General features: G+C 43.0%; 1 protein-coding gene across 1 annotated transcript; it reads right to left on the bottom strand.

Annotated features, from left to right (window-relative positions):
• Positions 1-912: 912 nt before the first annotated feature.
• On the bottom strand, positions 913-27,810 carry LOC112561559 (myopalladin-like). The gene is made up of 6 exons (XM_025234117.1): positions 27,804-27,810; positions 27,260-27,658; positions 12,660-12,941; positions 11,815-12,063; positions 11,192-11,211; positions 913-6,041 (listed from the first exon to the last, which is right to left on the bottom strand). The coding sequence occupies exons 1-6, from the start codon at positions 27,808-27,810 to the stop codon at positions 5,790-5,792; spliced, it is 1,209 nt and encodes a 402-aa protein (XP_025089902.1). The 3' UTR covers positions 913-5,789.

Genomic DNA, 27,810 nt, shown 5'->3' with positions numbered 1-27,810 from the left:
TTAATAGATTAGACACGGTCAAGCAAAATTTTTGCCGTTCTGGAGAAAACGTCAACTCAACAATTTAATACTGAGAATAACTATATTCTTATGAAAAACTCTTACGTTCTAAAAGATAATTCTAAACTATGACTTACTTTGTATATCATAATGCAAAAACTGTTCTCATTATTTGTTGCGATAAGCTACCTCGCTTTTACAGGAACAGGGAGACATTTATCAAGTTTCGTAACTCATTCAGCAGATAAAATTAATAAATACTTTTGGCTCGAAGTAAAGTTTATTAAACATCTTCCCCTCTCCACTACTAAATAAAATGAGGAAAAAGAAAAATGATGATTTAGGTGCGGCCGTCCTGATTATCGGTTGATAACATTTTTTGTTAAATAACGACCTCGGTCATCATTCATCACCTAGACGATCTGCAGATTTTGAGAAAACATCTCACAGAGAGGAGAGGTGGCATCGTGCGAATAGTTAGATGGAGTGTGCGTGATAGACATTGCAGTGACGTCCCTTACCCAGCATCGCAAACTGCGCATGCGCGCACGTGCATGAAGGAGTGGTTGAGTTTTCCGAGTAATTACGGACGAGGATAAGTCACAGCGGGAATGCATACACAACCTTTACCCAGAAGATTGAAAATATTCTGTTGAAGATCAGAGTTTGGAATCACCAGCTCAAGATTTTGTTATCAGAGTTTTGTAATAACTTGATAAAGATTGCGTGGCTGTCTGTTGTGAGCAATGTCGCTGCTGCTACCTGTCCATTGTGGTGACTCAGGCAAGGGAAGATAACGAGGAGAGTGCATGTTCTTACTTCCATTCATGAGTGTAAAGATAAAGGTGGGACAAAGTGGATATGCTCCACACACAGGCAGTCACACAAACACGCGCATGAAAACGCACACACTTTGCAGACGACTAACTTTTTGTTTAATCAGCTGATGGTCGATCATTCGCGAAGTTAAGAAGCATGACATCACACCTTCTCGCCCTAGATACGACCTGGAGTGATAATTCCGCTCTGTGAAACTAAGTTCACCCAGTTTCTCTGTACACGAAGAGCTGCAAGTCCAAGTATGAGCATCCGTTTTTGGTGGCGGTGCACACTTTTTTGATTTATCCGTCGGGGAAGCTTTGTTCACAATGTCCTCGAAACATCGTCGGTTCTCTAAAGCCAAAATGTCTACGAAAAGGGGAGACAACAACCGTCTCTCTCGAAGAAGAAGCGCCTGAAATCTGTCCACAGCTTGCGCCAAGCTTCGCCAGGAAAGTCCTTCGCGCACCTGCTCTGTCCTGTGTTCAAGCAGAGAATTTTCATAGCAAAGTCTTCGGCGAGCTTGTGGCCCAGGATGCAGTGCGCGCTACACAAAGGAAAGGCAATTCACACTGCAAACACCTCAACACGTGTGCACCTACATGCCGACACTATGATGGCAACTGCATATGTAAAAGAGATTGCATACTGGACACGGCAAAACATGAGTGGGCAACACATTACAGTTTTGCATCAGTTTCAACAAAGTGCATCAGTATTCACAAGCGCAGGGTTATTATTCACAAAGCTCTTCCTTATTATTCACAAAGCTCTTCACATTATTATACACAACGCTATCATTATTATTCACTGAGCTCTCCATTATTATCCACAGAGCAAATATTATTCACACAACTTATCATGTACAATCTTATTAAACAATATCCACGGAACTCTTAAAGTGTTCTCCCGAGCATTATCAATATTATTATCTGTTTGGTCGATGGCTGACAATATTTCCCAACATCTGCGACTAACAAAACGAAACTGAATACAGAACGATGAAAGAAAGGGAATTTCCAGAATCCAAGAACAATGTGGGATTCGTATGTATCTTGTGTATAATCCCTAACGAAAAGAAACTCGAAAAACAAACAAACAAAGACTATAAGCCAGAGAAAAATCGAGCCACCGTTGCTGTGAATAGATAACAGAGACCATGTCATCAAACCTCACCTTCAAACGTCTAAAAGAAGCCAGGTATTCAAAAACTGATTTCTGATGATAGGACAAAACCCGTTAGTAACGGTTTTTTTTTTTCAAAATGGGTGGTGAGTTGTGGGGTGGGACGAGAGGGAGAGTTCAATGTCGTCATAATGAGAAACAGTCCTTATCGACTGAAAGATTAATTCTGAGCAGTGTCTTTCTAAATTTATTCATTATGAGATCGTTACCATCGGCCAGAGGTCAAGGCCTACCGTTGACGACCGAATTGATACCCTGTGTGTGTGTGGGTGCATGCACGCGAGCGCTTTTACATACGTGTGTCCATGTGTGTGTATGTGTACATGCATGTGTCTGTATGTGTGCATAAACGCGCGACTGGGTCAAGACGATGACAAAAGATCGATTCATTTGATTAGTCGATCAGAGCACATTTGAAGGGACGACAAAAACGTTCTCGAAATCAAGCCCTGAAGCTGGCGCTCCCTTTTCTCTGCCTTCCCTCTCAGTGCTGTCTGCATCAGTGAGTTGCTTTTGCGGGGGTGGGAAGAGAGGAGGAGGGTGGGGCTGCCGCAGCAGCAGCTCCAGGCAGAAGGATGCCGTAGGGCGAAGCGACCCAGCGGGCAGCGTGTGGAAAGATGGAGCGAGGCGACAGACCGGGGAGGCAGTTTCATTGAAAGCAAGACGTCAAGCAGCCGACCCATTGACGAATGTGCTGAGGGCAGGTTGCCAAGGCGCCGCCCAGCAACGATAAAAATCTCGATACCTCTCTCTCAGAAAAAAGCAGATAACTCTGCATAACAAAATAATGTTATAAACATATCAATTATTTAATTTTCATGTTAAATGCAATGGAAATGCCCTACTAGGTAAAACAGTAACACTACAAAACACGTTTAACGTTTTAAACGTACCCCTCAGGGTAGACTGATAAAGGAATGAACGAACGAAAAAAGGAATAAAAAAAATAAAGCAAAAAAAATAATAATAAATGCAGAAAAAAATGTGACCAGGACTGGGGTTCGTGAGCATTCGCACAGTTTTTTTCTCCCGTAATAAAAATTTGTAGGTGATTCTACAATGCTCGTATAACCCAGCCCAGACCGTCTGGGTCCTCGCTAACACTAACAGACTAACGCTAACAACAGGATGTGCATCGGAGTGCAGTCTGCCTATAAACAGTCATTCAAAACCAATGGCAGTTCTTCAAACCAGAAGCCGCAGCCAACCGTGTAACCACAAGGTCTGTTTATAAGAATACGGTGAATACAGCAGGTCAGGGGAGACTTTGCATGCGTGGTGACAGTTGTGCCAAAATTCCGCGAAATGACGCCAACATCTAAAGATCCACCCATAATCACAGCATGTAAGAGTTCTATAATCAACAGTGCCACCGCTTCGTCACAAGAAACGGCAAGATAAATTCGGCTTTGGGCAAGACAACAAAGCCCAGATTCAACAGTTCCCCGCTAAATTTGGGGGTTAGTATATGAACAGAATACTACTGCAGCAGGAATGAAGTAGAAGTAGAATTTAGGGGAGATAGGGAGATTTTTTAAAGAGTGTTTTGTTTTATGCTTGTTTATGACAGCAAAATTGAGGAGGGCAACGACGGGAACTTCTTAATTAATCTTGAAAGACTTGGAGAAAAAGAATGAGGACAATGTCGAGGTTGGTACAGAGAACAGAAGGGGGCGATGAAGAAAGAGGGAAAGTAGTTCGCCTGTCGAAAAGGAACACTACTTCGGGGAACAGACCACAGAGGGTGCAAAGGTTTCTTGGGGAACAATAAAAAATGTCCACATCAATAGAGGAGAAATGCCAGTCTGGCTAAACAACGTCTCTGTTTTCTGGACTGACTCTTTTGCAAGAATTCGAAATCGATCTTTGTTGAAAACGCTTCCAGACACACTTTCGAAGTCCACGAGTTACCTCTTCTATCCGCTCCCCCTTTTTCCCTCAACACACCGCCATCCCCCACAAGGCAGATTCGGTCGAAGGGAAGAAAATGCAGTTTTGCTGTTGCAAAGAGTTGTCTGCTCAATTTCTGAGACGTTTGTTTTCAAGATTAGTTCTCCCCGAAACCCACCCCTCCCTTACCCATATACATTTTAACAGACAGAAAGTGGAGAGAAGTCTCTTTTCAATGGTGAGTCGGACGATAACTTGTCATTAGTTTATCCGCTTCTTTTGGCCACGACTTCAAACAACTCGTCCTCTGCCATATGGTGTCTTCTTCCTAACACGCTGTGAACGAGATTCAATAGAGGGTTGATTCCTGCTGGCTGTGGCGACAAAATGAGGAGTCTTAATTTTATTTTTCTTTCTCTCACTCTCTCTTTTTTAAAGGTTCTGGCGCGACCCTTGATCCACGTCAGCAGAGTTCCCCTCAAGACGTGTGAGCGGGAAGGACAGCTCATGCATGTGATGACGATTCCTTCCTTGGCGTTCTCCTTATCCTTAACCCACGACGCTGCCATGTTTGTCGGTGGGGGTAGGGGTGTGGGGTAGCGCGAGGCGTCGCTCAAGACAGCTGGTGGCGCTGGGTATACAAAATCACGGAAAAGACTCCAAAAACGAGGAGCATAAAGACGTGGGGCGGGATGTCGAGGTACAACGACAAGAAAGTCAGTGCGCTCAGCCCCAGCACCATCTCGCCCAAGCGCCACGACGATCGCTGCTCCGGAAGTGGCCTCCGGGCGTTGCGATGCGCGGCCTTGACCCGCACACCGGCCAGCAGGGGTTGCTGAGCGAAGGTCGTCTTCACGTCCGCTCCGCTTTGGAAGTCAGCGGCAGAGGATCCGTGCTCAGTGGGGCTGACGGTGGTGGCGGCGTCATCAGTGGCGGTGGTGGTGGTGGCGGCAGTGGCGGTGGCGGCGTCATCAGTGGCGGTGGCGATGGTGGCGGTGATGGCGGTGGTGGGGACGACAATGTGAAGCGCATGATGTGGGGGACTGTAGGGCCTGGGCAAGATAGAGGCAAGGGGTAGTGTTGTCGGTGGCGCACGCCGTCTGGGACCCTCCATGACATTCATAAAGTTCCCAGCCTGACTCGCCGTCACAGATTCTTCGTGACCTTCGCCGGTCACGTGGTCTTCGCTGCTGTTGTCGCTGATCGAGTCTTCAGACGCCATATCAGCAGCCACGTCCGGCACCACACACTGGCAGCGACGTCTAGGTCGACTTTCGACGTTTTTCTGTCCTTAGCTTCCGAAGGCGCTTGCAATGCGCTTCCGCACAAGAACGCATCCTCTGTCCATTGGCAAGAAGGAGTCACGTGACTGCTGGAGGTCTTCTGGGGTATGACCAGCATTTCTGGTGGAATTGGCGTAGGCTCGCGTTCCTCCCTTTCTGGCAGCGGAGGAGCGAGTCCTCCATTTCCCCCTTTGCTTGTCTCCATTTTGTTTTCTCCCAGTTCATGAGGAGCGGTCGGAAGGCTGTTAACGCCAAGGACGTCACAACGATCTGTTTTCTTGGACGGGTCAGCTGCTTTGACCAACTCCATCCTCGTGGCACTGTCGTTGCTTGTTTTTGTCACGTACAGCGGGGCCAGCGTCGAGGCCAAACCTTTCAAACGCGAATGCTCTCCCGTTGAACTTCCAGCAAATGTCGTCTTCGACTGCGTGGTGCCCTTGGTGACAGTAGGAGTGCTTCCCGCTTTTCGTTCCTGGAGTAGCTTCTGTTCAGGTTTGTGACTGATGGATGGTGGTGTGGAATCAGGTTTAGTCTGGGCATCGGATCTGGTCGAAGATAAAGTTTTTTGTGTGGATGAGATCGAAACAGGCTTCTGATTGGTCGCGACGGAGGTCAGTACTTGAAATCCACGTGTCGCAGCTTCTTGCGGTGCGCTATCAACATTTTGCGGTACAGTTCCGAGTCGCTGAGGTTCGATTCTTCTGGCTTCGAGACAAAACACAGCGCGCGGGGTCGAAGGTTCAAGGTCTTGCCCTGTTTTTTCTGGTGGGTCAGCGAAAACGTCATCGGACTGCCAGCTCTCAGCATTCTCACATTCTCCGAAGTCGGCTTCACTTCCGCTGCTGCAGTAACTTCCGGTCGAGCCTGAAAACAAGAGAGGGAAAATTGGCAATCAGGTGACACACATGCGCGCTCTTTTCTAGTGATGTCAGAACGATCTTCCTATCCTTATGAAGTCAGATTAATTCAAGAGAAACGCTATCAAAGGCCATACCTATGAAGCGAGGGTAAGTTTCTCCCTGGAGCAAGATGGGGAACTCAAGGTCTAACGTCTTGTTTCCGAAATTATAAAGCGATACCCAGACCTGAAAGATGTTGTTCTACCCTTGGAGCCGTTGTTATTAAGTGGTAGCTAAAGTGTCTTACGGTAAAGAAACGTTAATTAGTGTCCAGGAGTCTTGCCACCGCTTTATAACTTCGGAAATAAGATGCTTTTCCTTAATATTTCCATTTTGCGCTGGAGAGGCGACTTCCTCTCACTTCGTAAGCACGGTGAAGCGATAGTCAAAGTTATTGAAGGAACAGAGCACAGAAACAACATAGATAAATGAGAAAAATGTTATCAAAACAGACACAAGATATCGGTGTTAAAGAGTATATCTAGACGCCAACCAAATATTCTATCAGAATTTACAAAATATAAACACGCAAATCAATTGTAATACCTGATTCTTTTCTTTATAAACAAAAGCAAATTAGCTTAATTATTGGATTGTTATAATTAAAATATATTAACAACAAAAGAATGTAGAAGTTTGAAGGAAATTACAAAGACTATAAAAAAAGAAAAGTAAATATTGGATTAAATAAACAAAGAAGAAGAAAAACAAAATCTAAACATTCCTACCTTTTGAACCTTCTAGACCTATCACATTTCTATATTTTATTACGTAAAGATCAATCAGTTCATACACAAACTAAGAAACTGACAGACAGGTGAAAAGCCAGCAAAAGGAACATTCGACTGTCGATCTTATCTGAGTGAAAAGTGACAAAGAGAGGAAATAGAAGATGCATGTGCATCTGCTACAGAGAGAGAGAGATAGAAAAACCAGTCTTCGTTATTGACTTGTTTTCTGGACGACGCAAATGCTTTGCAAACATACTCTTCCTCTAGTCTTCTCTGAATTCAACGAATCCCTGCATCGTTAAAACGTCTTGGAACTATTCCAAATTATCTAACACAAAATAGTCAGACATGTTTTGTACTTCTTCGTTAGACACGTAAAAAAAAAAAAAAAAAAATTGGACGTTTTCAGATAAAGAAACAAATGGAAAACAACGTAACAATAAATGTTTCTGCCTCTGTGAATTAACGTTTGGGGGAAAAACACTTAAAATTGAACAAACCGCACCTTATTAATAATGTCTGTCAGAGGTTTGCATCAAGATGGCCGTCTGTGTGCTCGTCTTACACAATAACGACAACAAGCCGACTATTTATAAATATGACGCACGTACAAATGACGTCAATTTGTTAATACGCAATGCTGTCAATAAGCAGTGACGCTTTGCTTCTACCAAGGTCAGTCAACTCTACAGGCCGCAAAGAAAATGTTGTTACAACCTGACTTTAGCTACATCAGTTATTTCCCTTCTCGTGTTTGTGATTATGGAAAAACACTTGTAAAGATGTAAAACACATACTCTCTCTCACGCATACACACTTACAATATCACACACACAAAATCTCTCTCTTACACACTCTTTCTTTCTCTCATACACACACTCTCTTTCCCTCTCCCTCTCATACACACTCTCTAACCCTCTCTCTGTCACACACACACACAGACTCTCATGCACATTAAACTCTCTCTCACACACACTCACACTCTCTCATGCATAGATACATCTCAGACACAACACTTTCTCATACACTCTTTCTCTCTCTCTCACACACACCAAATGCACTCATACGCACACTCTCTCTCAACATTAAACTCTCTCTCACTCAAACACATACACATTCTCCCACACTCTCTCTCTCACACACACACAGACATATTCTCTTTCTCTCACAATATCTCTCTCACACACATATTCTCTCTCTCACACACACACACACATATACACATGCTCTCTCTCTCAGTCTCTTTTCTCTCTCTCACTCTCTTTCTCTCACACTATCTCTTATACACACTATCTCTCACACACATATTCTTTCTCTCTCTCTCACACACACACACACACTCATACAAAACTCTTGTACCAATTTCCGCCTGTCTATCCCCCACATCCCTATTCTCCACACGACATCAGTTGTGTGTTGCAGTTTGTCTGTTATTACTAAATTACATCCCCAGCGGGAAGTATATCCACGCGCCGTTTCAACAATAAGAGTTTTGCAGGTGTTAACCACAAACCACGGCCAAAGATTACTCCAAGATAATGTTTTTAAAGGCTGCTACAATTTTCTTTTATTTGCAACCGTTTCTGCTTCACAAGAACCCTTGGGTTCTGAGTATCAAATGTCATGGCGTCTGTGCTACGTCTGGCTAGAAGAGTAAACTTGGCCAATGATTATTATTTAGAACCACCCTGAACTGTTGAATACTGAGACTAGCGTCCACCTTGTCTTTTCATAGGTATTGTAAATATACTCCAGGTAGGTTTTCATGTATGGTAAACAATATAATAAAAAGACATAGCTTTTAAATTGATACAAACTGTGGTCTTTTCAAAAGATATTTATAATAAAGAATGATATGGGCAAAATTTGCATGCACAGCTGTTGAAATATAGCAGACTGAGAACTACCTTTTATAAAGGTAGAATTTAATTTTCTCATTGACAAGACAGTATTTTTGTCAAAAAGGGATGAAAATTGATGATTTTTTTTACATGAATAGGTCACTGACAGAAAGCACGGTCAAATAAGTTTGAAATGAAATGAGTCATTAGTGTTGCTCGTGCATTTCAAAGCAAAACCAAAATTAAATTTAAATAGTTTTGCCAACACTTTCTTCACAGCTGGTTAATTCCTTAAGAAGCAACCAGAGAAACAAACAAACGAGATCAAGAATTCAAAAAAAAGTTTAAAACTTCTTCTTAACATGCTCTGCTGTAACAAAATGTCAAAATAATTCAAGCCATGCCTGATGAGGTTAGCACCAACATAAGATGTCATGTTATATGTTCAGCAGCGAAAATAGGGAACCAGAACCCTTACAGAAAACTCACACACAGACAGTTATCTCACCTCACATAGGTCAAGACGCATTTGCTGCAAATTAACAGTAAGCCACAAGCTCCAGTCCTACCCAATGGCCTGAGATTTGTATAATTGATGAAATCTTGAAGTAGTGAAGTAGAATATTGAGGACGGCAATAATAATAAAAGATTTAATTTACCAGACTTCATGAAGTGTCATCTTGGGGAAGGAGCGAGGACAAGCTGGTGACATGCAACTGTGTGGCGCATTTTAATTTTTATGAAAACATCCTAAAAGTTATTCATTCCTTAATCTGACATAGTAAAATAATCCCTGAGTGCATTTATTCGGTCCTCCGCTGTGTCTTTAATACGGTTTCATAACTACATCTATGATATAATATATACACATAAAAAGAAAAGCAAATACACAGATGAGGCAAAGACAGACACAAAATACACATAACACACACATAACCGTAGACCAAAGTAAACGGATAGAGACATACCAACAGACATAAACACAAGACCGGAAAACCTGCCGGTGAAGCTCATCATAAAAAAAATTGTGCTTGATGTTTTTAGTGTACTTTGAATTTTAGAAGTGTTTTTGTGCAAGCTGTTTATTCGAAAATATGAAGTCCTCTGTACCCTTGTGGTTAAATCAGCCGATCTCAGAAAAAGAACTATTTTAATTCGAGGCTCAGTCGGCCCAGTGACTCAAGTTCTACGTCCACACAGCAGTGGACAAGCGGCTGATTTTTCAGTGCAGGTTTAAACCATTAATGCCGGAGGTTGGCATTTTTGTGCATGAAATTCCTGAATGTGAGCTGCCGATATTCAAAGAATAACAATTTGAAGAGAAAAAATTATTTTATTTAATAAAGTGAGGCATACATGGGTTAAATGACAGGAGAGAGTTGAGGGGCGGGGTAATGGGTATGGGATCTGCCTTTAACCCTGCATTTAACCCTGCCTTTCATTTGCAGTTAAATACTCCTAAGGATTCAAGGTAAGAGAGTTTTACCTGTTATCCCCAAAACATCAGTGGAGTTAATGTCCAAAAAGACAAATATATTTTAAAAAAAGAAAATGGAGAAAATATACAGATTGAATGATTCACCAAAATAAGGCTTTTAAAATCCAAAGATTTTTCTTTTTACGAATATCAGATTGTAGAAGTTCAACCCGCTGTTTTGTCGACTGATGTGTATCAATGACTGTACATAATCAAACATGCAACTGAACACATACTGAGACATTAGCAAGGACGAACGTCCTACAGTCGTTTGGAAACGAGACTGAGTGTCCTGATGGCCCTAAGGGACTAATACCGAAGAACCACATCTTCTCTGCATAACCAGTAACATTTGAATTTCAGCAAAATGTAAAACTGAGAAGAAACCTTGTTAGACTATTACAGACTCATTCTTATCTTCTGCATTTTGTAACTGTTTATTTATTTAGCCTTTATTTTTTTTTGTAAAGTAGATGTGAGGAACAAATATGCCGCTACAGATGCTCAAAATTCTTCATATCGGCTCAACGGTTGCTCATGTGTCTAGTGCATCAACAACCTTATTTCTCACAAAATCATCAGCATCATCAATCACCAGCCATAACAGTCCGAAGAAAGATTTTCACCTGATGTGATTATTAACATACTTGCATGATGATTTACTTTCACTGACAATACAGCGAACTTATTGGCACCTCAACAGGTTATAGAAAGACATAGAGACGAGTTAGCATCCAAAATTCTTCGTCAACAAACCACAAAGTTAATTAAAATAAAAAAGAGCTTGACACCTGATGTAGACCTTTTGTTCATTACACTGTTACAGAGATTACTGTGTCATGTTGAGATGAAAAACAGAATCACAGGCATACCACTGGAAGCAAGTGTGCGATCCAAAATATTAATCTTCAAACAGAGGTTGTTTAGACTTGCCAATGTTGACTAAGTTACCAAAAAAAAAAAAGCAGTTGAGCAGTGCTAACAGAGACATTGTGCGTTAAAACAATGCATCATAAACCAGAAGGAGAGCATGCCAAAAAAAAGGAGCTGCATATACTGGGTTACCTCTGGAGTCTGTACTGATCCTACAAAACAAAAGCCAGAAGAACAATTTTGCTTGCAAGTAAGTTGAGTCTTGGTATCGGATACCGAACTCCCATTCTACAAAACGAGGTTCTACTGAAGTATAACCATTGAGCACCACACAATGATGAGATTTTTTAATTGGAATTTTTATATAAATTAAAAAATCACACCAACTTGATACTGAACCATATCATAATTAGAAAAAAAAATACTGAGATCAGTATTTACGAAAATTCTTTCTACCATTCCTTATAGAAACATGAAGAAAATATAAGAAACTAAAAAATATTCTGATGTACTTTCTCTTTAGTCAAATATTGTTTCCGATTGGACACGTTATTCAGCTGGGGTTGATTTTTACCATTTCACTTTACCGTCAACATTGCTGATTAAAATTACTAATTAAGAGGAAAAAAAGGAATTTCTGGTCTCTCGGTATCGTTACACCCGATATCAAGGCCTTATGCAAAGGGACAACACTCTTCTTGCAAAGAAACAAAACAGATGAGGATGGGCAAAGGTCTGCAGGGAATGCATATAATTATCTGTCGGCCACACCTCCTCAAACGTTTGTCTTTGATGATATGCAAATGAGCACTCACCTCCGCGCGCCTTGTGCGTGCCGCTGACGAAAGCCCAGTCGCCGAGGAAGGAGGGCCAGGTGCTGCGGCTCTTGAGGCTCAGGCTGTCGTAGAAGTGAGACAAGGGAGACTCCGGGGCTTGTGCTGTCTCCCGTCCAGCTTTTTCTTCTTCTTCCACTTTCTCGACGATGGTAGAAAACATGGTGGGATAGGAAACTGTCCTTTTATTGGGCGACAACTTCCCGTCACGCTTTGGGCTCTTTGGTTTAGCTTGAAACGACAATACAGAAAACTTTTTAATTAATTTTGTTTTATGTCTAGTTTTAGTTTTTGACACATTGAAAGGGAATATATGTATCGTCAATAGTATGTCAATGTGTATGTCCTAAACACAGCTTTTTAAAATTTCTAACAGGCTAAGAACAATTTGGTTTCCTGCCTGACAAAGATCACGCGTTGAGGATGCATGTTTTCAATATTTTGTTTTTCATATTCTTTCATTCATTCTTCTATTATTTCTTTTTCGATTCATTCTTCTATTATTTATTTTTCGATTCATTCTTCTGTTATTTCTTCTTCGATTCATTCTTCTATTATTTCTTTTAATTTTTTTCTGTTTATTCGGGTTTTATTTTTCATCTCTTATTTCGTTCTTTCCTCTTCTTCTAATCATTTTACCATGACCATGTCTTTGCTTAATTAACCTTAAACAGCCAATTACTGTTCGATTTGTGTTGCAATGATTCGAGAAAACACTTTTGCCTTACGACAGTAATTGTATTTTTAATAAAGAAAATTGTCCTAACAGCGTGTGCGGAGGCGGTAAGCAGAAGGGAGGGTTTGGAATGAAAGTCGTGTTTGTCCACCTTTCACCGATAAGAAGAAGCAGCAGGATGACGAGCCCTCCGAGTTCTCGGCGCGACACCTGTAGGCGGCCTCGTCTCCCTTGTTGACAGCGTGCAGCGTCAGTAGATGGCTTCCGTCCTCCTTCTTGTCCACGCTCAGGCGGGGGTGGTCACTCACCTCTTCGTCGTCCTTGAACCAGCGCAAGGTCGGCGGCGGGATTCCGACGACCTTGAACTGCAAGGTCAGGTCTGCGCCTTCATCGACCGCCTCCTCGCCGCTGAGTCTCTTGACGAACTCAGGTGCTAGAGAACATCAGACGAACATCATTACTGAGATGTCTGGGAATGGAGGGGGAAGAGAGCGGGTGAGGAGAAGAAAAGCGTCTTGGATCGTTACAACCACAGGATTTGCAATTTTACTAATAGCAAAGATGAAAAAGAAGATGATTTAATAAAAATTAATATCTCATCCACTTATTAAGCCTTAGACACATATTTTTTACAACAGAAGTTGACCAAAAAAAGCATGTCCAGTTTGATTATCTTCATGACAGTTCCATATATTAGAATAGTCATTAATAGCATTTTTATTTTAACATTAATTTTATATTAAAATATTGCGCATTCATCTATCATTTCTGATATACTTAAGCTATTTTAAAAAATTTTTGTAACCCAAAGATTTGATTTGTGACAGTAGTTTCAACAATGATGGTAGTGGGAGTTGCTGCATTATTAAGGTGAGCTTGCTGTCTTCAGTGTCAGACGACAGACGTGACTGGACGGAGTTAGACCGATGTCCTTTAATCAAGCATGCTGAAGCCGCTCCACTATAAAAAGTTAAACCCACGTGACCTTTTCTTCAGAGACAATGTTTATGGCCCTGTTAAAGCGGCTCTGAAGTCTGCGACTGCGTAACCGTTACCTGCGACCGGCAGCAGATCGATGTCGTCTGTACAGTCATTGCCCAGTGACGTGGACGTTGAGCTCTTTAGGTCAACGACATTTTATCTCCTTGTGAACCACGTGTTCGTGTATTTGCCTACCTGCCTGTATACTTCATTGCAAGTGTGTTCAAAATGTTGCTTCTGTGCGAAGTGGCTTTGTTTGATGATGGTTGATGACTATCGAAAAAAATTTAGCAGCTTATTCAGTTTTAAATTTTCTGTGTGTACGCGTGTTTGTCTGAGTACAGTATGTGTGTCTACATGCTGTGTGTGTGCTTCAGATGCAGGCGTGAATACTTGTGTGAGATTTGTGCTTAATCACTTCTATTTTCAGAATCCTTCTATCCCCTGCATCTAACATTTACGAACTTGAAAAAAGCACCCCTCAAATGCCCACTCACCCGTTCGAATGAAAAATGATTCATAACAAAACAAACGTTCTTTCAGCACGTGCCTGAGGTGTGCACTCATCAGCACCCTGGGCTGGCTACTCAATCAACAAAGGCCTGCACTACTGTGAGACTATAGCTTCTACAGTTCTATGGCCACCACCAACCCTTCTGGACAACTGATACTGAGCGAGGAGGCTGTAGTTGATAGTTCCCGAATCCCATCCTGATAAGAATTTAAAGTGCTTAATTAAACCATGAACTTGTATTAATGGACTGCTTGCAGATGATTTTTTTTTTCAGTTAACTACTAGAACGAGGCTGGTGTGCAAAAAACTTCCGGTTTATTAGGAGCTAATTTTTTTGCCGACGAAAATCATTTCCTGGAATTAAGCTAAATTAGGGACTTCAACATCAGTCATCAATTTGTGTTAAAGCCTTGCACTAATATTGTTTTCTGTTTATTGGGAAAATTAGTATTTGGAGTTTTTATTTCCCCTACTTTTGAGGGCGAAGGTCGAAATGACGAAACATCAGGATGCAAAGAAAAAAAAGTCGATGTCCGAGACGGATTGCTTTGGCAGTATCATCGACGTGCAGACACATGCGGGCACAATCAAACGCAGACACGATAACAAACTCATCCTTCCACCTGTCCGCCCATGTGGACACAAGTAATTGTATTTCATGCATGTGAGAGTGACGTCCCTTCTCCTAACAGGCTGTGGGCGACAACTCTCATGTTCTCCGGCGTCAGCGTTGCGGATGCGTGTTGCGGTCGGACTGTCAGAGATGGATGTGTATGTTAGTCCTGGCCTCGTAAGCACGCCATCTTCTTTGTGAGGATGAATTAGAACCACTTCCCCGACTTTTCCTTCACTCTTTGTATCTCTTGAACAGTTTCTGCTCGATATCAACAATATTCAGTTGACAAGAAGATCAACCTTTTGTCTAAATAGACTTTTCGCTGTAATTAATTTAATTTTAGCAACTTCATGTGTGGAAACTGTTTGTGTTTCAAATGCCATAAATTTACGGGTTTATATATATATCCACCATCGATGTAATAAACTTCTTCCTGTAACTCTTGTTCACTCAAGTTCTCTCTGAAGCACAGTGTGTGAAGGCAAAGAGCGAAGAAAGGACATGGAGTTCTTTTCGGGGAAAAAACATGGATTTTCACTCATTTTCCAGAGCAACAGATATTAAAAGTCAGCCTTTCTCTTTTTTTTTTCAACATTAGCGACACAAGATAAATTGTCAGTCCCCAAAAAAGCACAACAGAATGGGTAGCATTTGAAGACAAAATGCACTAAGAAACATTTTGTGAAAATTTACTAAAGAACATTTACAACACATACAGAGGAACGCTGGCATCTTGCTTTTAACATATTGTTGGCGTGTAGAAACATAAAAACTTAACTGTCTTTAAATATTCTGCCTGGCAGCCCAACTGTCCGTCTGGTTAGACATTTTCACGAGAAATGATGCAGGGGTGGACGATGAGTGTGTTTGGAACAGAGCTTCCCCAGCCAGCCTCTAATGATACAAGCGTGACATCACTGACATTATGTGGCCATGTGCAAAAGCGTTGCTAGGGGCCAGCGTCATCGTTAAATTGAAGCCATTTGCTCAACTGTTTATATTTTGTGAGCACCTTTGCAAATTCTTTGCGATAAACATCCAGCTTAGCGATGTTTTGTGTACATTGTCCCAGGTAGAGTGCGAGAACGATCTAGAGAGAGAGAGAAATAAAAATGCAGAAAGACAAAGAACAAAAGCTTGCTCCATGTCTGAGTGATTGATATGTTGTGTCGAGAATTCGCTAAAAGCCAGAACTATTCAGGTTAAAGGAAGTGGCAAGTGAGCGAGCTAGCTGTGCTTAAAGGGCAAAGCAAGTCAAAAAGTCGGGTTTAACTAAAAATTTGCACTTTCACTTCTCTTCCAAATTTCAGGTTGCAAAACACAGGTCTGAGGCAGTTCCACTAGGCCGCCATGTTTGTGTTATTGAGTGACCAATAAGAGAGCTAACTGTCAGTCTGTAAGTGGAATCATCAAAACGATACCATACTAGATTTCGTAATGGTACCTCAAAATTTCAAACCCAGACACGGAGACGATAAATTAAGTGAACTGGAAAGAGTGGTGTAACAGAAGATAAAGTTACAAATAGTAAGAAGTTTATCAATATAACAAATGCATATTTCAATATGTCAATCATTGATTAAGACATCATCGGTACAGTGATTTCTGAGTGTAAAAACTAGAAGAATGTCCCTGAATGAACTACTTCTGGTCACGATACTGAGCTCGACTTTACTGAATTAGAATTTTAACAACTTTATACCTGAACCCACTCCTTTTCACAAGTCGGCCAAACCGAGCACGTTCTCTCCCACCCCTGACAATGCTCGGCACATTCCTTGTCAAAAGAGTCCAGTTATGTCACACACGACGGTTAATTTGCTCAACTTTTCAAAAGAGCATGCAAAAATGCTGGCCTTCATAAACCACTCCGAGCTGTGTTTCATTGCAAAGTAAACAATTTTTTTGCAACCCAAAATTATACGAGAAAACGTTTGGAGTAAAACAGTGTTTGCCATTTACGCTCAACCTGATGATTCACTTGCCATCCCCTTTAACCGTTCTTATCGCGGGACACATGCGCAGTCTCTTGAATCTCCATAGCGACGACATTTCGCCCAACGATATGAGGCTTCAGCGCTCAAGAGGAGGGGGAGGGTAGTATCACTCCGACAAACGAGGTCCATGGGGCGAAACAAAATGCAGCTGCCACATCCCTTGAGAAAAACTGTTCAGTCGTGATGAATTTATATTATTATTTATTATTAGTATGAATATTGTCATCAACAGAGGCTTGCCTGTTGCAAAGAACACACGGACATACATTATGCGCGCATACACACACACGAACGATGCACCTGAAGTAGAACAGAAAATAAACTTCTTAAAAACCTACACTTCGACACTATAGTTGACATTATTGATGATATGATTTTTGATGGGATTGATATCAATTCTGATAATAATAGTATTTTTAATTGATATTATTGGGGATGTATTAGCTGATATTACAGCTGATATTATTGTTGATTATCCCGTATTTTGTCTTATTACTCCTCCTTCCTACTATTACCACTGTCATTACTCCTTTTGCCATAATTTCTACATACATGTTCTAGAGACATCTACATACGTGTGCTACACACATTTACATACATCTACATACGTGTGCTACATAAGTGGGCTACATACATATCTACATACGTGATCTACGGTAGATATTAGATGCACGCGACTGTCTGTTGGCCAGGAAACAAATCCCCACACTAATCATCATTATTATCATTATTATTATCATAAGCTAGATTATATCATATGTGTGGAGTTTTACCGTCAAAATATCACTGCGCTCAGCAGGTTGGGTCGTTTCTGACAAACCACTGCCACCACCACCACCATCATCACAATCATCATCCTCGTCGTCCATCATCATCATTATCATCAATCACTTAGTTTTTATCGATTGTGGAACTAAGGGAGGTAATTACCATCAACTCTCATTCTGTCTTGCGATTCTGTCTCAGTCTGTGGGATGCGCAGGATGACAGGCCATGCCTACCCCGTCCCCCTAATTGTGCCTGCTGTGTCCTCCCTTCTCCTCCAGTGCTGCACGTGACCAGGGCGCCGTTGGGGCGGAGGGCACTGGATGGGTATGGCAGCCACTGCCTCCCCTTAATGAGCCATTTTATGAGTTCATCTGGGTGCTAGTACTCGTTGCTATTGTATCGAGACAGAGGCTTTTGTTGCGCGTAATAGACTGTGTCTGATTGGTGTCTCCATAAAATTCCCTCTATCACCAGCGCCATGAAAAGGAGCCAGAAAAAAGGCGAAACGAACTGACAAAAGCACAATTCCACGCTTATCATACTCAAAGAACGATAATTCAAGTACTAAATAAAAAAAATTTCAAATGGACTCCCAGACTTGTATAATCGAGTCTGTGGATGGACCTTATTCACGCAAACTCCATCTTGAAACCAGGACGCGGCCTAGTGGGTGTGTAGTAGCTACACAAACACATTGGCACTGTGTGTCAATAGAACTTGTGTATCTTGGATTTGGAATTTCCTACATTTAAGATTAATTAAGTAAAGAACTAAGAATAAAAAATATCACGACAGTGATACTGAATTGTTGCTTCGGTTACAATCTCACACAGATACGTACACGATCGCGCGCGCACACACACACACACACAGACACACATTCACACGTCAGCGCATGCGTAGAATCACCGGCTATCTCCTACGTCCCATCGCAAAGAACTGGACGCCTACACCTTGACCGGGCACACTATCACGTGACCACGTGTGGTCTTGACAACATTCCTCTCCAAGGGAGCGAAATCGTTGATCGGCCATTTCGTTACAGAGACAATGCCACAATGAGGGAGACAACCCACACTGCAGCTGCCTGACTTTTTTTTTTTCAAAGTAGAATCGACGTGAACACAAGAAGCTCTCAGCCATTAGCATTTAGCTGGCGCCTGAGGAGAGAGAGAGAGAAAAAAAGAAGGCGTATTTTCTTTCTTTTTGTTTCTTTTTTTCATTTTATTATTATTTTCAGCCCTAAGTTCTGGTTTTTGTAGGATTTATTTCCCCTTGTTGATATCTTTTTCTTTAACCCGCTCCCTCATCTTCTTCATCATCACTATCATGAATTGTCTCCCCTTATTTTGCATAAATAATCTCATGTGTGACGTGTGCTTAGCTGATAGATACTTGCTGTTCGTTGTCAAAGAGGACTTGTAATGGATTTAAATGCGTAAGACATCCACATACCACATGTGAACTGAAAAAGTCATCAGAGTGACCCCCTTGTCAGACATACTCCCCTCCTCCTCCTAACCCCCACGACGACCACCATTTAATGATAAACGTCCCTCGCACAATAAAACGGGAATTATTCTAAGGAAGAATGTTATTATTCAAACGTTTTATCGGTAAGTTGTAATCACAAGACCAGATGCGCCAATCATAGTTGTTTACAATGATTTTCATAGTCCTGTTCTTACTGTGACCTCTCTGAGGTCATGAAGCTGCTTTTATCTCAAACCATTTCTCGGGGCAGGAATAAAGAAAAAATGTGTGCATTGAGAAGCAGGAGCAAAAGGAGTGTTACTGAGTGCGAACGAATACAGCTGTCTGAAACATGATTGCATGAGTTTGTTTGTCGGAAATGAATATGTTAATGTATTGTTTTGTCCTTTATATCGAGCTGCTCGTAATTGCCTTCTGGGAAAAATAAAAGCTTGTCATAACACCTGTTTACAGTCGTTTTCTCCAGAAACTTCGGTATCCTCCACCGTGTGTGTGAGAGAGAGAAAGAGTAGTTATTACTTGAATGATTATAATTAATAAATTTATTTTTATGTCTATGATGAATCCTGTACACTCGTGTGAGGTCATGTATGCAAGTGCCTTGACCCTGCCTGCTGATGGAATAAGGTGCTCTGTGAATAAACACTTATTATTCCTAGTATTTATCTGACTCAGATTCTCACACATTTGCGTATCGTGAATAGGTGGGTAAGTAGATAATCATAGTGTGTATGCGAGCACATGAATGCCGGCAGTAAGTGGAACATATCAAGGCGTGAACTCTCTGGACAATATGCCAGTCACAAAACACACCTCAGTTCCAGTTCTTCAAAAACAGGCTTCGTCAGCAAGATGGGGGATCGCAAACATGGAAGATGGAGGATGAGGGCGTGTCGCGAAATGAAAAGAGGAAGGGGAAGACCGCAGGCTGTGACATCCCAACACAAGGTCTGCCAAACGGTGCAAGGCAACACATAGACAAGAAGAGATACATATGACAACACTCCAAATAAAGTAATAGTCTTTCACCTCTTCTTGCCGACGACAAAACACTGTGACTTTTAACCTTCTTTGACACGCAACAACCGCATTTTCGGGGCGCATGCCGAGGAGCGGTGTGACCCTCTCTACCCACACCCTGCACCACCCTCATCACCGCCCGCCCCGTAACCCCTACCTTCGTTTTTATCGGGAAAAGTGCGAGCAGGGTTTTCTGAATCAAGGAGGCAAGGGGGAGGAATCTGCACGCGAGAGACAACGAGAATTCGGACGAGGTCAGCGGGTTCGACGAAACTACAGCGACGACGCTGCGTGCCAATGTTTTGCTGAAATGTGCCTGAATGAGCCGGATGTGGGAAGCTGGAGGGGATGGGGAAAGGAGGATGAGGGTGACGTCATGGTGTACGACCCTCCGTAGCGGCATGAAACCTCGAACCTAATGGGGAAGAGGGGCGGCGTGGTGGGGAGGATTGCAGCCACCCATTCGCACGCCGCTGCCAAAACGTATCCCATGATCCTCCCGTGCCGGCCATGTTGCTTGGCTCACAGATGCTAGCTCGTAGCTGCTGATGGATTGGTAAAGAAAACAAGCTCGGACTCTTTCGTGTGTTCTCTTCTCAGAAAGCTTTTATAGATATTAAAGTTTGAGGATAGCCCAGTGCAGTTTTTTTTTTAAAAGAAAATAATACTGTGTGATATGTTTCCTAACATTCCTTTTACCTGCGCTGTCAACTTGAAATAGACATTGCATCATTCAAGGGCATCAACAGCTTTCACAGGTGGTGATGCTCATAGCATCTTCTGTAATGCCTTGGCATTGTGTGCGTGTGCACGCGTCTGTATGTGCATTTACCCCATGGAGGCTTAATTTGGGATGAAAACCAACGTAGTGGTTAAGAAATAGTTTGGCACGATGTCAATGTCAAACAAGAAACTTTTAAAATACAGTTAGAAAGTGTTCAGGATATATATATATACTTCATCATTTAATTTTCATGAAGCGACAGACAAAATCACCAGTCTGGTCAGTTGTTTCGACAAAGTGCGATCATTGCAACAAATCTTTTCTCTGTAATGATAACGTCCAAAACTGCACGTGCAGAGCACACCTTGCACGATGCCGGTAGAACATGTTTCACGAGCGTCAGCAGGTGTGCAACAAGCGCCTGGAAAGGCGTCAGCAGGTGGGCGGAGGACAAATCAATGCCGAGAAGACCGCTGCAGTGTTCCTTGCTTTGCAACAAACGAAGACATCAGCTTCTGCGTTTGTAATCGGTAACAAACCGATACTGATCTGAGAGTAGCCCTTGACTGAAGACTCATCTGAATGAAGCACATCCAGCCAGAAGAAGTGCGTGGGGAGGGGAGAGTTTATTTCTCTGATGAAGACGATTTCTGAAACTTCTCGGGATTCAAAACAGTACGTACGACCCAGAGTATAGGAGTATGGCATGTTAGACTAGACCTCTGATTGGACACCAAATGCCAGCAGGCTGGACAAAAGTACAAACTGCAGGGTAAACATCATCACAAGAACACATTGAAACCACGCAAATCAGCGAAATGGACAAAGGTGACAGGTCTTCGGCCAACCGAAGGGACGTGGCGGTCACCACCGACAAAAAAAAAAAAAAAATCCAGACTTCCAGCACTCACAGCTGACAAAGCTCTGTGCACTTGCTGAAAATTGGCCCCTGAGTTCAAACCTCAACCCCTTGTCTAAACAACTGAACATGGAGACGTCATCCCCTCTCAGATTCTGTTCATCTTGAGCATTCTGAGTAACTCCACAACTGAAAATCATCAGCCCACCCAGCACCCTCCAACACCCCACCACCAAACTCGTCCAGGTCAAAACCAAAGTACCGGGTATTGACAAGACAAGCGATAAGCACATCCACTGAAGGCTCTAACAGTTAAAATACTGGGACAAGAGTTACACCCTTCCATGCCCCACATTTAAATGTGAAAAGGAAGCTGCCAAACATTGTGTCAGCAGTTCCTACAACTGCTTCCCAGAGGACAGAAATCACTATCACATCAAGCCCTCTGGGAAGCCATCCCCAAGCTTCACCTCAGAACAGTTTGGACTGCTAGAGGCAGCTAAACCCTCAATTCAACAAGTGACCTTCAGCACTTAAAGTATTTCTGACTGCAAGTCCGTGCTCGAAAACATACAGTGCCACCGCAAGATGCTGCCAGCAGCAACCCACCACATCCCGTCACTCGGAGGGGCACTGTAGCAGTGCACAGGCTTCCCCTCCCATTGCGACATCGGAGGAAATGAGTAACCCACAGACTTACACCAGTAGGCGGCTGTCTGGAGCACACGGATCAATGTATTTCATATTCAGAGGTCCTCAGGCTTCGGTTGAATCCGGTTACTAACAGCAGTGGGTCGAACAACACATACATGTACTTAACTCAGGTCTCTTCGGGACTGAAAGCAATGATATTCCACTGTCTGCTAGAATCTCTCTCACACACACATAGATATGAGTGTAACCCAGAACATATCCCGCAAGGATGCCCTTTATCCGAGATATCTGCTGTGTGCCCTCATGCAGTATACTCGACTGACGAGGTGTGAGGGAGCAGAAAATGAACTAGGAAGAACCACCCAGATCATCAAGGATGTAAATATTTTAGAGCAATACCCACAGACCAACACAAAGCGCTACACAACTTAGTGGGAAAAAATTATTATTGTTATGATTGGTTGTTTGTGTATGTTATTGGTCGAATGTTCTGTCAAATCCACAACCTCCGACCGAATCAGTACTCATGTGGATACCACTGTACTTGGCCACTGTACCACCTACCCAAACATTCTCCTCTGTAGCTCGCATGACCCTTACATACATTAAAGTGTTCATAAACGCTGGAGAGACAGAGAGAGTGAACACTAAAAACACTTTTATGAATTGACAAGGGAAAGGAAATGTTCATGCGGCCTCATGTCCACCGGCTCAGGATGTGACGAAGAACGAACAATAAAGAGAAAAGTTCAGCAGCTGCAGTCACGCTATCATCCGTTTTAAGAATGCATGACCACTTCCGCCTACTTAAAGATAAAGTAGAAAAGGGAACAGCTTCGAACATTTTTGTAGAATTACTGGCTGATGCTCAAATGCTTTTAACAGATAGGTCGGTGTGATTTACTTGTAGCCTGCACGTAAACCGACAAACCCCGCCATCTTGTAAAACAGCAGACAACATGTTTACTAACACAGCAGACAATTACATGTTTACAACCTTAGAGCAGATAATTACATGTTTACTAGCTTACACTTCAAAATTATTTATCTCCATCAGTCGACATCCCTCCCTTTCAGCAATCTCCTCTTCACCAGACTGCAGCAAGCATCTCTGACAGACACACTCGCTCTCTGTTACACACACTGCCGTGCACATGCTGGCCATCTGCCAGTAGTCTTGTCACCCAGATTCTTCCGAGAGGCTGAAAAAAAACCCAATTTATTGTCCACAAGTGCGAGGTACGCGGCCCAGCACTGGGTTACCACACATCACACACACTTCCTGTTCCCTGGCTGCAGCAGACGTCTTCGCGCATCCATCAGGCGACACTGGACATCTCAAGACCTCTGAGTGGCTGAGAGATGTTCCCCAGTCAGGATAATTACAAGATGCAAAGCTCTGTCTGTGCGTGCGTGTGTGAACTAAGCTTGAAGTGGTCTTTCGATAAAGCACACTTCTTTAATTTTTTTGTTAAAAAAATGTTTTTCTAACCCTTTGCCTTATTTTTTTTTCTAACATCCGTTTCGTTTTGTGAAAATACCGGTAACTCAGACCACAGCCAAGTCTGAACATGATGGCAGAGAAAGTGAGAGTGGACAAAGATGGAGAAAGCTGGCATTATTCTTCTAGTCCTTACAGATAGAATAAGTGAACAAAAGCTGTTAAAAAAAAGAAGGATCCATTTTCCCTAATTGTCTTAAGACTCGTGACGGTCTGCCTCTACGTCTAAGCTAGGTACACAGTTCATTGATTTCCATTCCCCCTTTCTCTTGATGATACTCCCCCCGGCATTTAGTCTTCCTCCTAGCACATCTATTCTGAGATATAGATTAACATCGTTGGGACTTAATTAGCCATGTTCGATGCTTATACGATCCATATCTCCAGCGCGCTGCACAGAAAATAATGTTTAGCAATTTTTTTTCACATCAGGCCTGTGGAAATCGCGAAAAACCTGATATTCCTCTTAATTTGTACGACCAGGGCAATGTGGAAATACAATAAGTTCTGTATCTGATAAGTGAATAAATATTCATCAGAGAGGCACTGTGTGTGTGTTCGTGTGTGTGTGTGTCTGCTCGTGTGTGTGTTCGTGTATGTGTGTGAGTTCGTGTGTGTGTTGGCAGTCTCAGACACAGAGTAAGTGAAGAAGAGATATGAGTCACACCGATGCCAGAAGTCGATACGAACACCAGAGGCCGTCAGTTGCGGTGTGTGCCGACCGAGGAGCTCGTGATGCCTCATAAAGAGCAAATCTCACTTCAGGATCCGCGATACCAAAGGCTGAGAGCAAGAAAACAGAGACCGTTAACGTTCGTTAAGCCCTTGATTAGCGATGCATTACTGGCACCGCGGACCCTCTGTGAGAGTAAATCGCATGAATCGGGAATTACTCCGCGTCGGGTCATCTGATGCCGCCGACAGGCAAGAAAGTTCCGTGATTAAAAGAGGGATTCATAAAAGAGATACTGACGATAAAAAAAAAAAACAACAAACAAACAAAAAAAGCTTGGGTTTGGAGGGGAGAGGGTTGGTGAACTGAAATAACGGAGGAAACCTAGTCTGACTTACAAGACCATGGCCTACATGGCCAAAAGAATAATTATGAAGTGCTCAAACACTAGAAGTGTTGACAGAAAATAAGATGGTAGCGACAGAGAGACAGACGAGAAAGAAAAGGAGAGAAAAACTTGAACTCAATTTGACTGGACGATTATTCTTTCAAAGTGTGAAGGTTTGAAATATCAAATGTACAAGCAAAGTATCAAGATCAGATGAAGAACTTGAGAGGTGAAGTTTTTAAGAAAAAAAAAGAATGAATCCACAACACTATCTCCGGTTCACAGAAAGCTTATTCAACTTGTTTCAACATCCCTCAGAGACGAGAGAGAACGAGAGACAGAAAGACTTCTTGGTGCAGGTGAGCTACAGAAAGACGGCATTGATTCTGTCTGGCGGCGGTCTGTCCGAAACTTTTTTCAAGGAATCGGACTCTGCGACGTAACCTTTGCCCTCTGACAGTCACATCAATTATCGATTCAGATCGACACCCAGTGGATGTGGAGGGTTGGCGGGCTGGGAGGATGGGGTGTCGGGGGGAGAGAGAGAGATATTCTATGTAAATGGGGTATGGAAAGAAGGAGTTCCAACAGGGTGGAGCACAGATGGGTGACGACGGTGATTTCTGGGTAGGAGTAAGTTGAGGTTGATATTACTTGCTGGTCTTCACGAAACAGAAGCTGCTGATGAGTTCGGGTGGAGGGGAAGTATGATGGGGAAAAGGTTATGACGATCATGGCAGAGACCGGACATAGTACAACAGAGCCTTTCCCCTTCCTCCTCACACAAGGATACCTGTCTCACAAGCACTCACGCCATTCAGTTTTTGATGACTGATACTTGTCTCGCTCAGTCAAACATCGACAGAGTTTTTTTTCTTTCTTTCTAAACACCTGGCAAAACTGTTACTGATACACTGATAATGTCTGACGCGCTGCTTGAGCCCAGACAATTGTGGATACACAGACACCTGCCTCATAAATAAATCACGGGTAAATAAACCGTCAAGCATTTCTCGATACAGTGGCCCCTGTCTGACACATTGCAAGCGAGTGAAAACAAAATACAACTTGAGAGACCTATTCGTAAACACCCTTAACTAAATCAACAAAGGTTAAATGCTCATCTATCTAGCATGAGGGGGTTGTGGATCGGGGTTGACCTTCCACATCTGACAGGAACAATCTTCACGGCATCAAAGCATCCTTATTGAAATGTCGCCGTCGTGGTAATAATCGTTCATGATGTTGTGATGGTAGCGACAACTGCCGTTCGTAAGAAAACTGGCCGAAGAGTAAGAAGGTGTGTTTGGTGCAACAAGCAGGATGCTCCAGGAAGCTGACTGCATGCAGTTGCATTCTTCCATTCTTCCAGCATCCACGTTACATCGATCGGTGGTCTTTGCGGCGGAGGGTTGCTGGGACTGGAGGCGCCGACCTCCACCATCAGAGAATGAAAGCAGCGATGGAGGGTTTGGACGGGGGACAGGCAACTAGTTATCCTCCTTTCTTATACATTCTGATTGTTTAGTGCTTCGGTTGTTTTGTCTGTGTGTGTGTGTGTGTGACACTTATTTGAGTTCATTTTTATCTCGTCCTGCAAGGAATGCTGACATCATACTTTCGATTCTCTCTCTCTGACTTCATTCTAACCATCTCTTGTTTTCTTTTCTCTCTATCTATATCTCCTTCCCATCTTTTGTTATGTCTCTTCTCTCTGTCTCTGCGTGCATGAACATGTGTGTGTTTGTCCACGTGTTAAGACAACAACAACTGACGTATATGTAATAGGTCAAACGTAGTGTGGTTTGATGTAACTAGGTAGTCAACTGACTAGCTCTGAGTTTTCATATGCACTTCCACTGCCACACACACGTATGTGCTCAGAGAGCGAGGAAAATAATGAAGAGAGTTGAAGGCGGAAAATTTAAGACTTGCGGGAAACATGGAACGTGGGCGGAGAGAGAGAGAGAGGGAAAAAAGCAAAATAGAAGGGAAAAAGCTGGTTTTTACAAAATCTTGGTTAGCCAAACTGCTACTGCCATGTCTCTTCGATGAATACAGACCCAAACCTTAACAAAACAAGCTTTGGAATATATATATACACTGGTGATGATTGATGGACATACACATGCTTGACATATATTTAACAGAGAGTATGTGTGCTGGTTTACAGGCAAAAGTGTATCTGAACTTAAAGTTCTCTCCAACTGTAAACAAACCACAACTTTCCAGCAGTGAGCAACCACATAACTTTCCATCTCTAAATAAGAATCTTTGTATATTAAGAAACCCCGTCACTTTACACCTGTAAACACACACGTTAATTCCACCCATGAAGGTACATGCAACTTTCCAGCTGTAAACACAAACAACTATCGCAGGTCGGGAGCCACAGCCTCTGTGATCCCCTAACGGCAAGCTAATCTGACGTCAACAGTAAACAACGCACCAGGACCAACCGTCAGGCGCATGTCAGTCACCACACGCCGGCCTGCACACTCCGCCAGCCCGACCGACATACACCAGCTCCGGCACCACCATCACCCAGCATCAAGCACCTACCTTTCAAGACGGTCTTCTGCGGCTGAAGGTCAGAGGTCGTCGCTGCACGCGGGACAGGATGCTCTCGATGTCGATGTCTTTGAAGCGATCGTCCACCTCGTCGTCCACAGCAGCCATCTTGGAATCCCGCTGACTGTTGGCGATGCCTTGAAGGGATTACGTCCCTTTTCGCCCCTCCACCTCCCCTCGGTTTCGCTTTTGCCTCCGTCTCCCTTTCCCCCAAATCCCCCGTTATCTCTCTCGCTCGTTTTTTCTCTCTCTCTGTGTTTAACCTCCTCCTCCTGTCTCGCGATGGAGCTGGGTCTACCTGCGCGGTGCTTTGGTATCGTTTGCGTGTGTCTCCTTCTGACTCTCTCGCATCCAGTTCCACCTTCCCTCGGCTGCGCGTGGGCTCGCGCGCTGCGCCTCAGTGGGTGATGGTGGGGCAAGACAGAACCTGGGAATAGCGCAGTAAAGTTCGGTGCCATGAGACCTACAAAGCTTTACCAACTTTCCCCCATCTTCCTGAGGTCCTTGCGGCGTTAACTTGTTTTTTTTTCTTTACCTGTCAT

Source organism: Pomacea canaliculata, linkage group LG4 (assembly GCF_003073045.1).
Source record: "Pomacea canaliculata isolate SZHN2017 linkage group LG4, ASM307304v1, whole genome shotgun sequence".
NCBI lineage: Eukaryota > Metazoa > Mollusca > Gastropoda > Architaenioglossa > Ampullariidae > Pomacea > Pomacea canaliculata.
The sequence above is the reverse complement of the archived record's forward strand: the minus strand, read 5'-3'. Positions and strand labels throughout refer to the sequence as shown.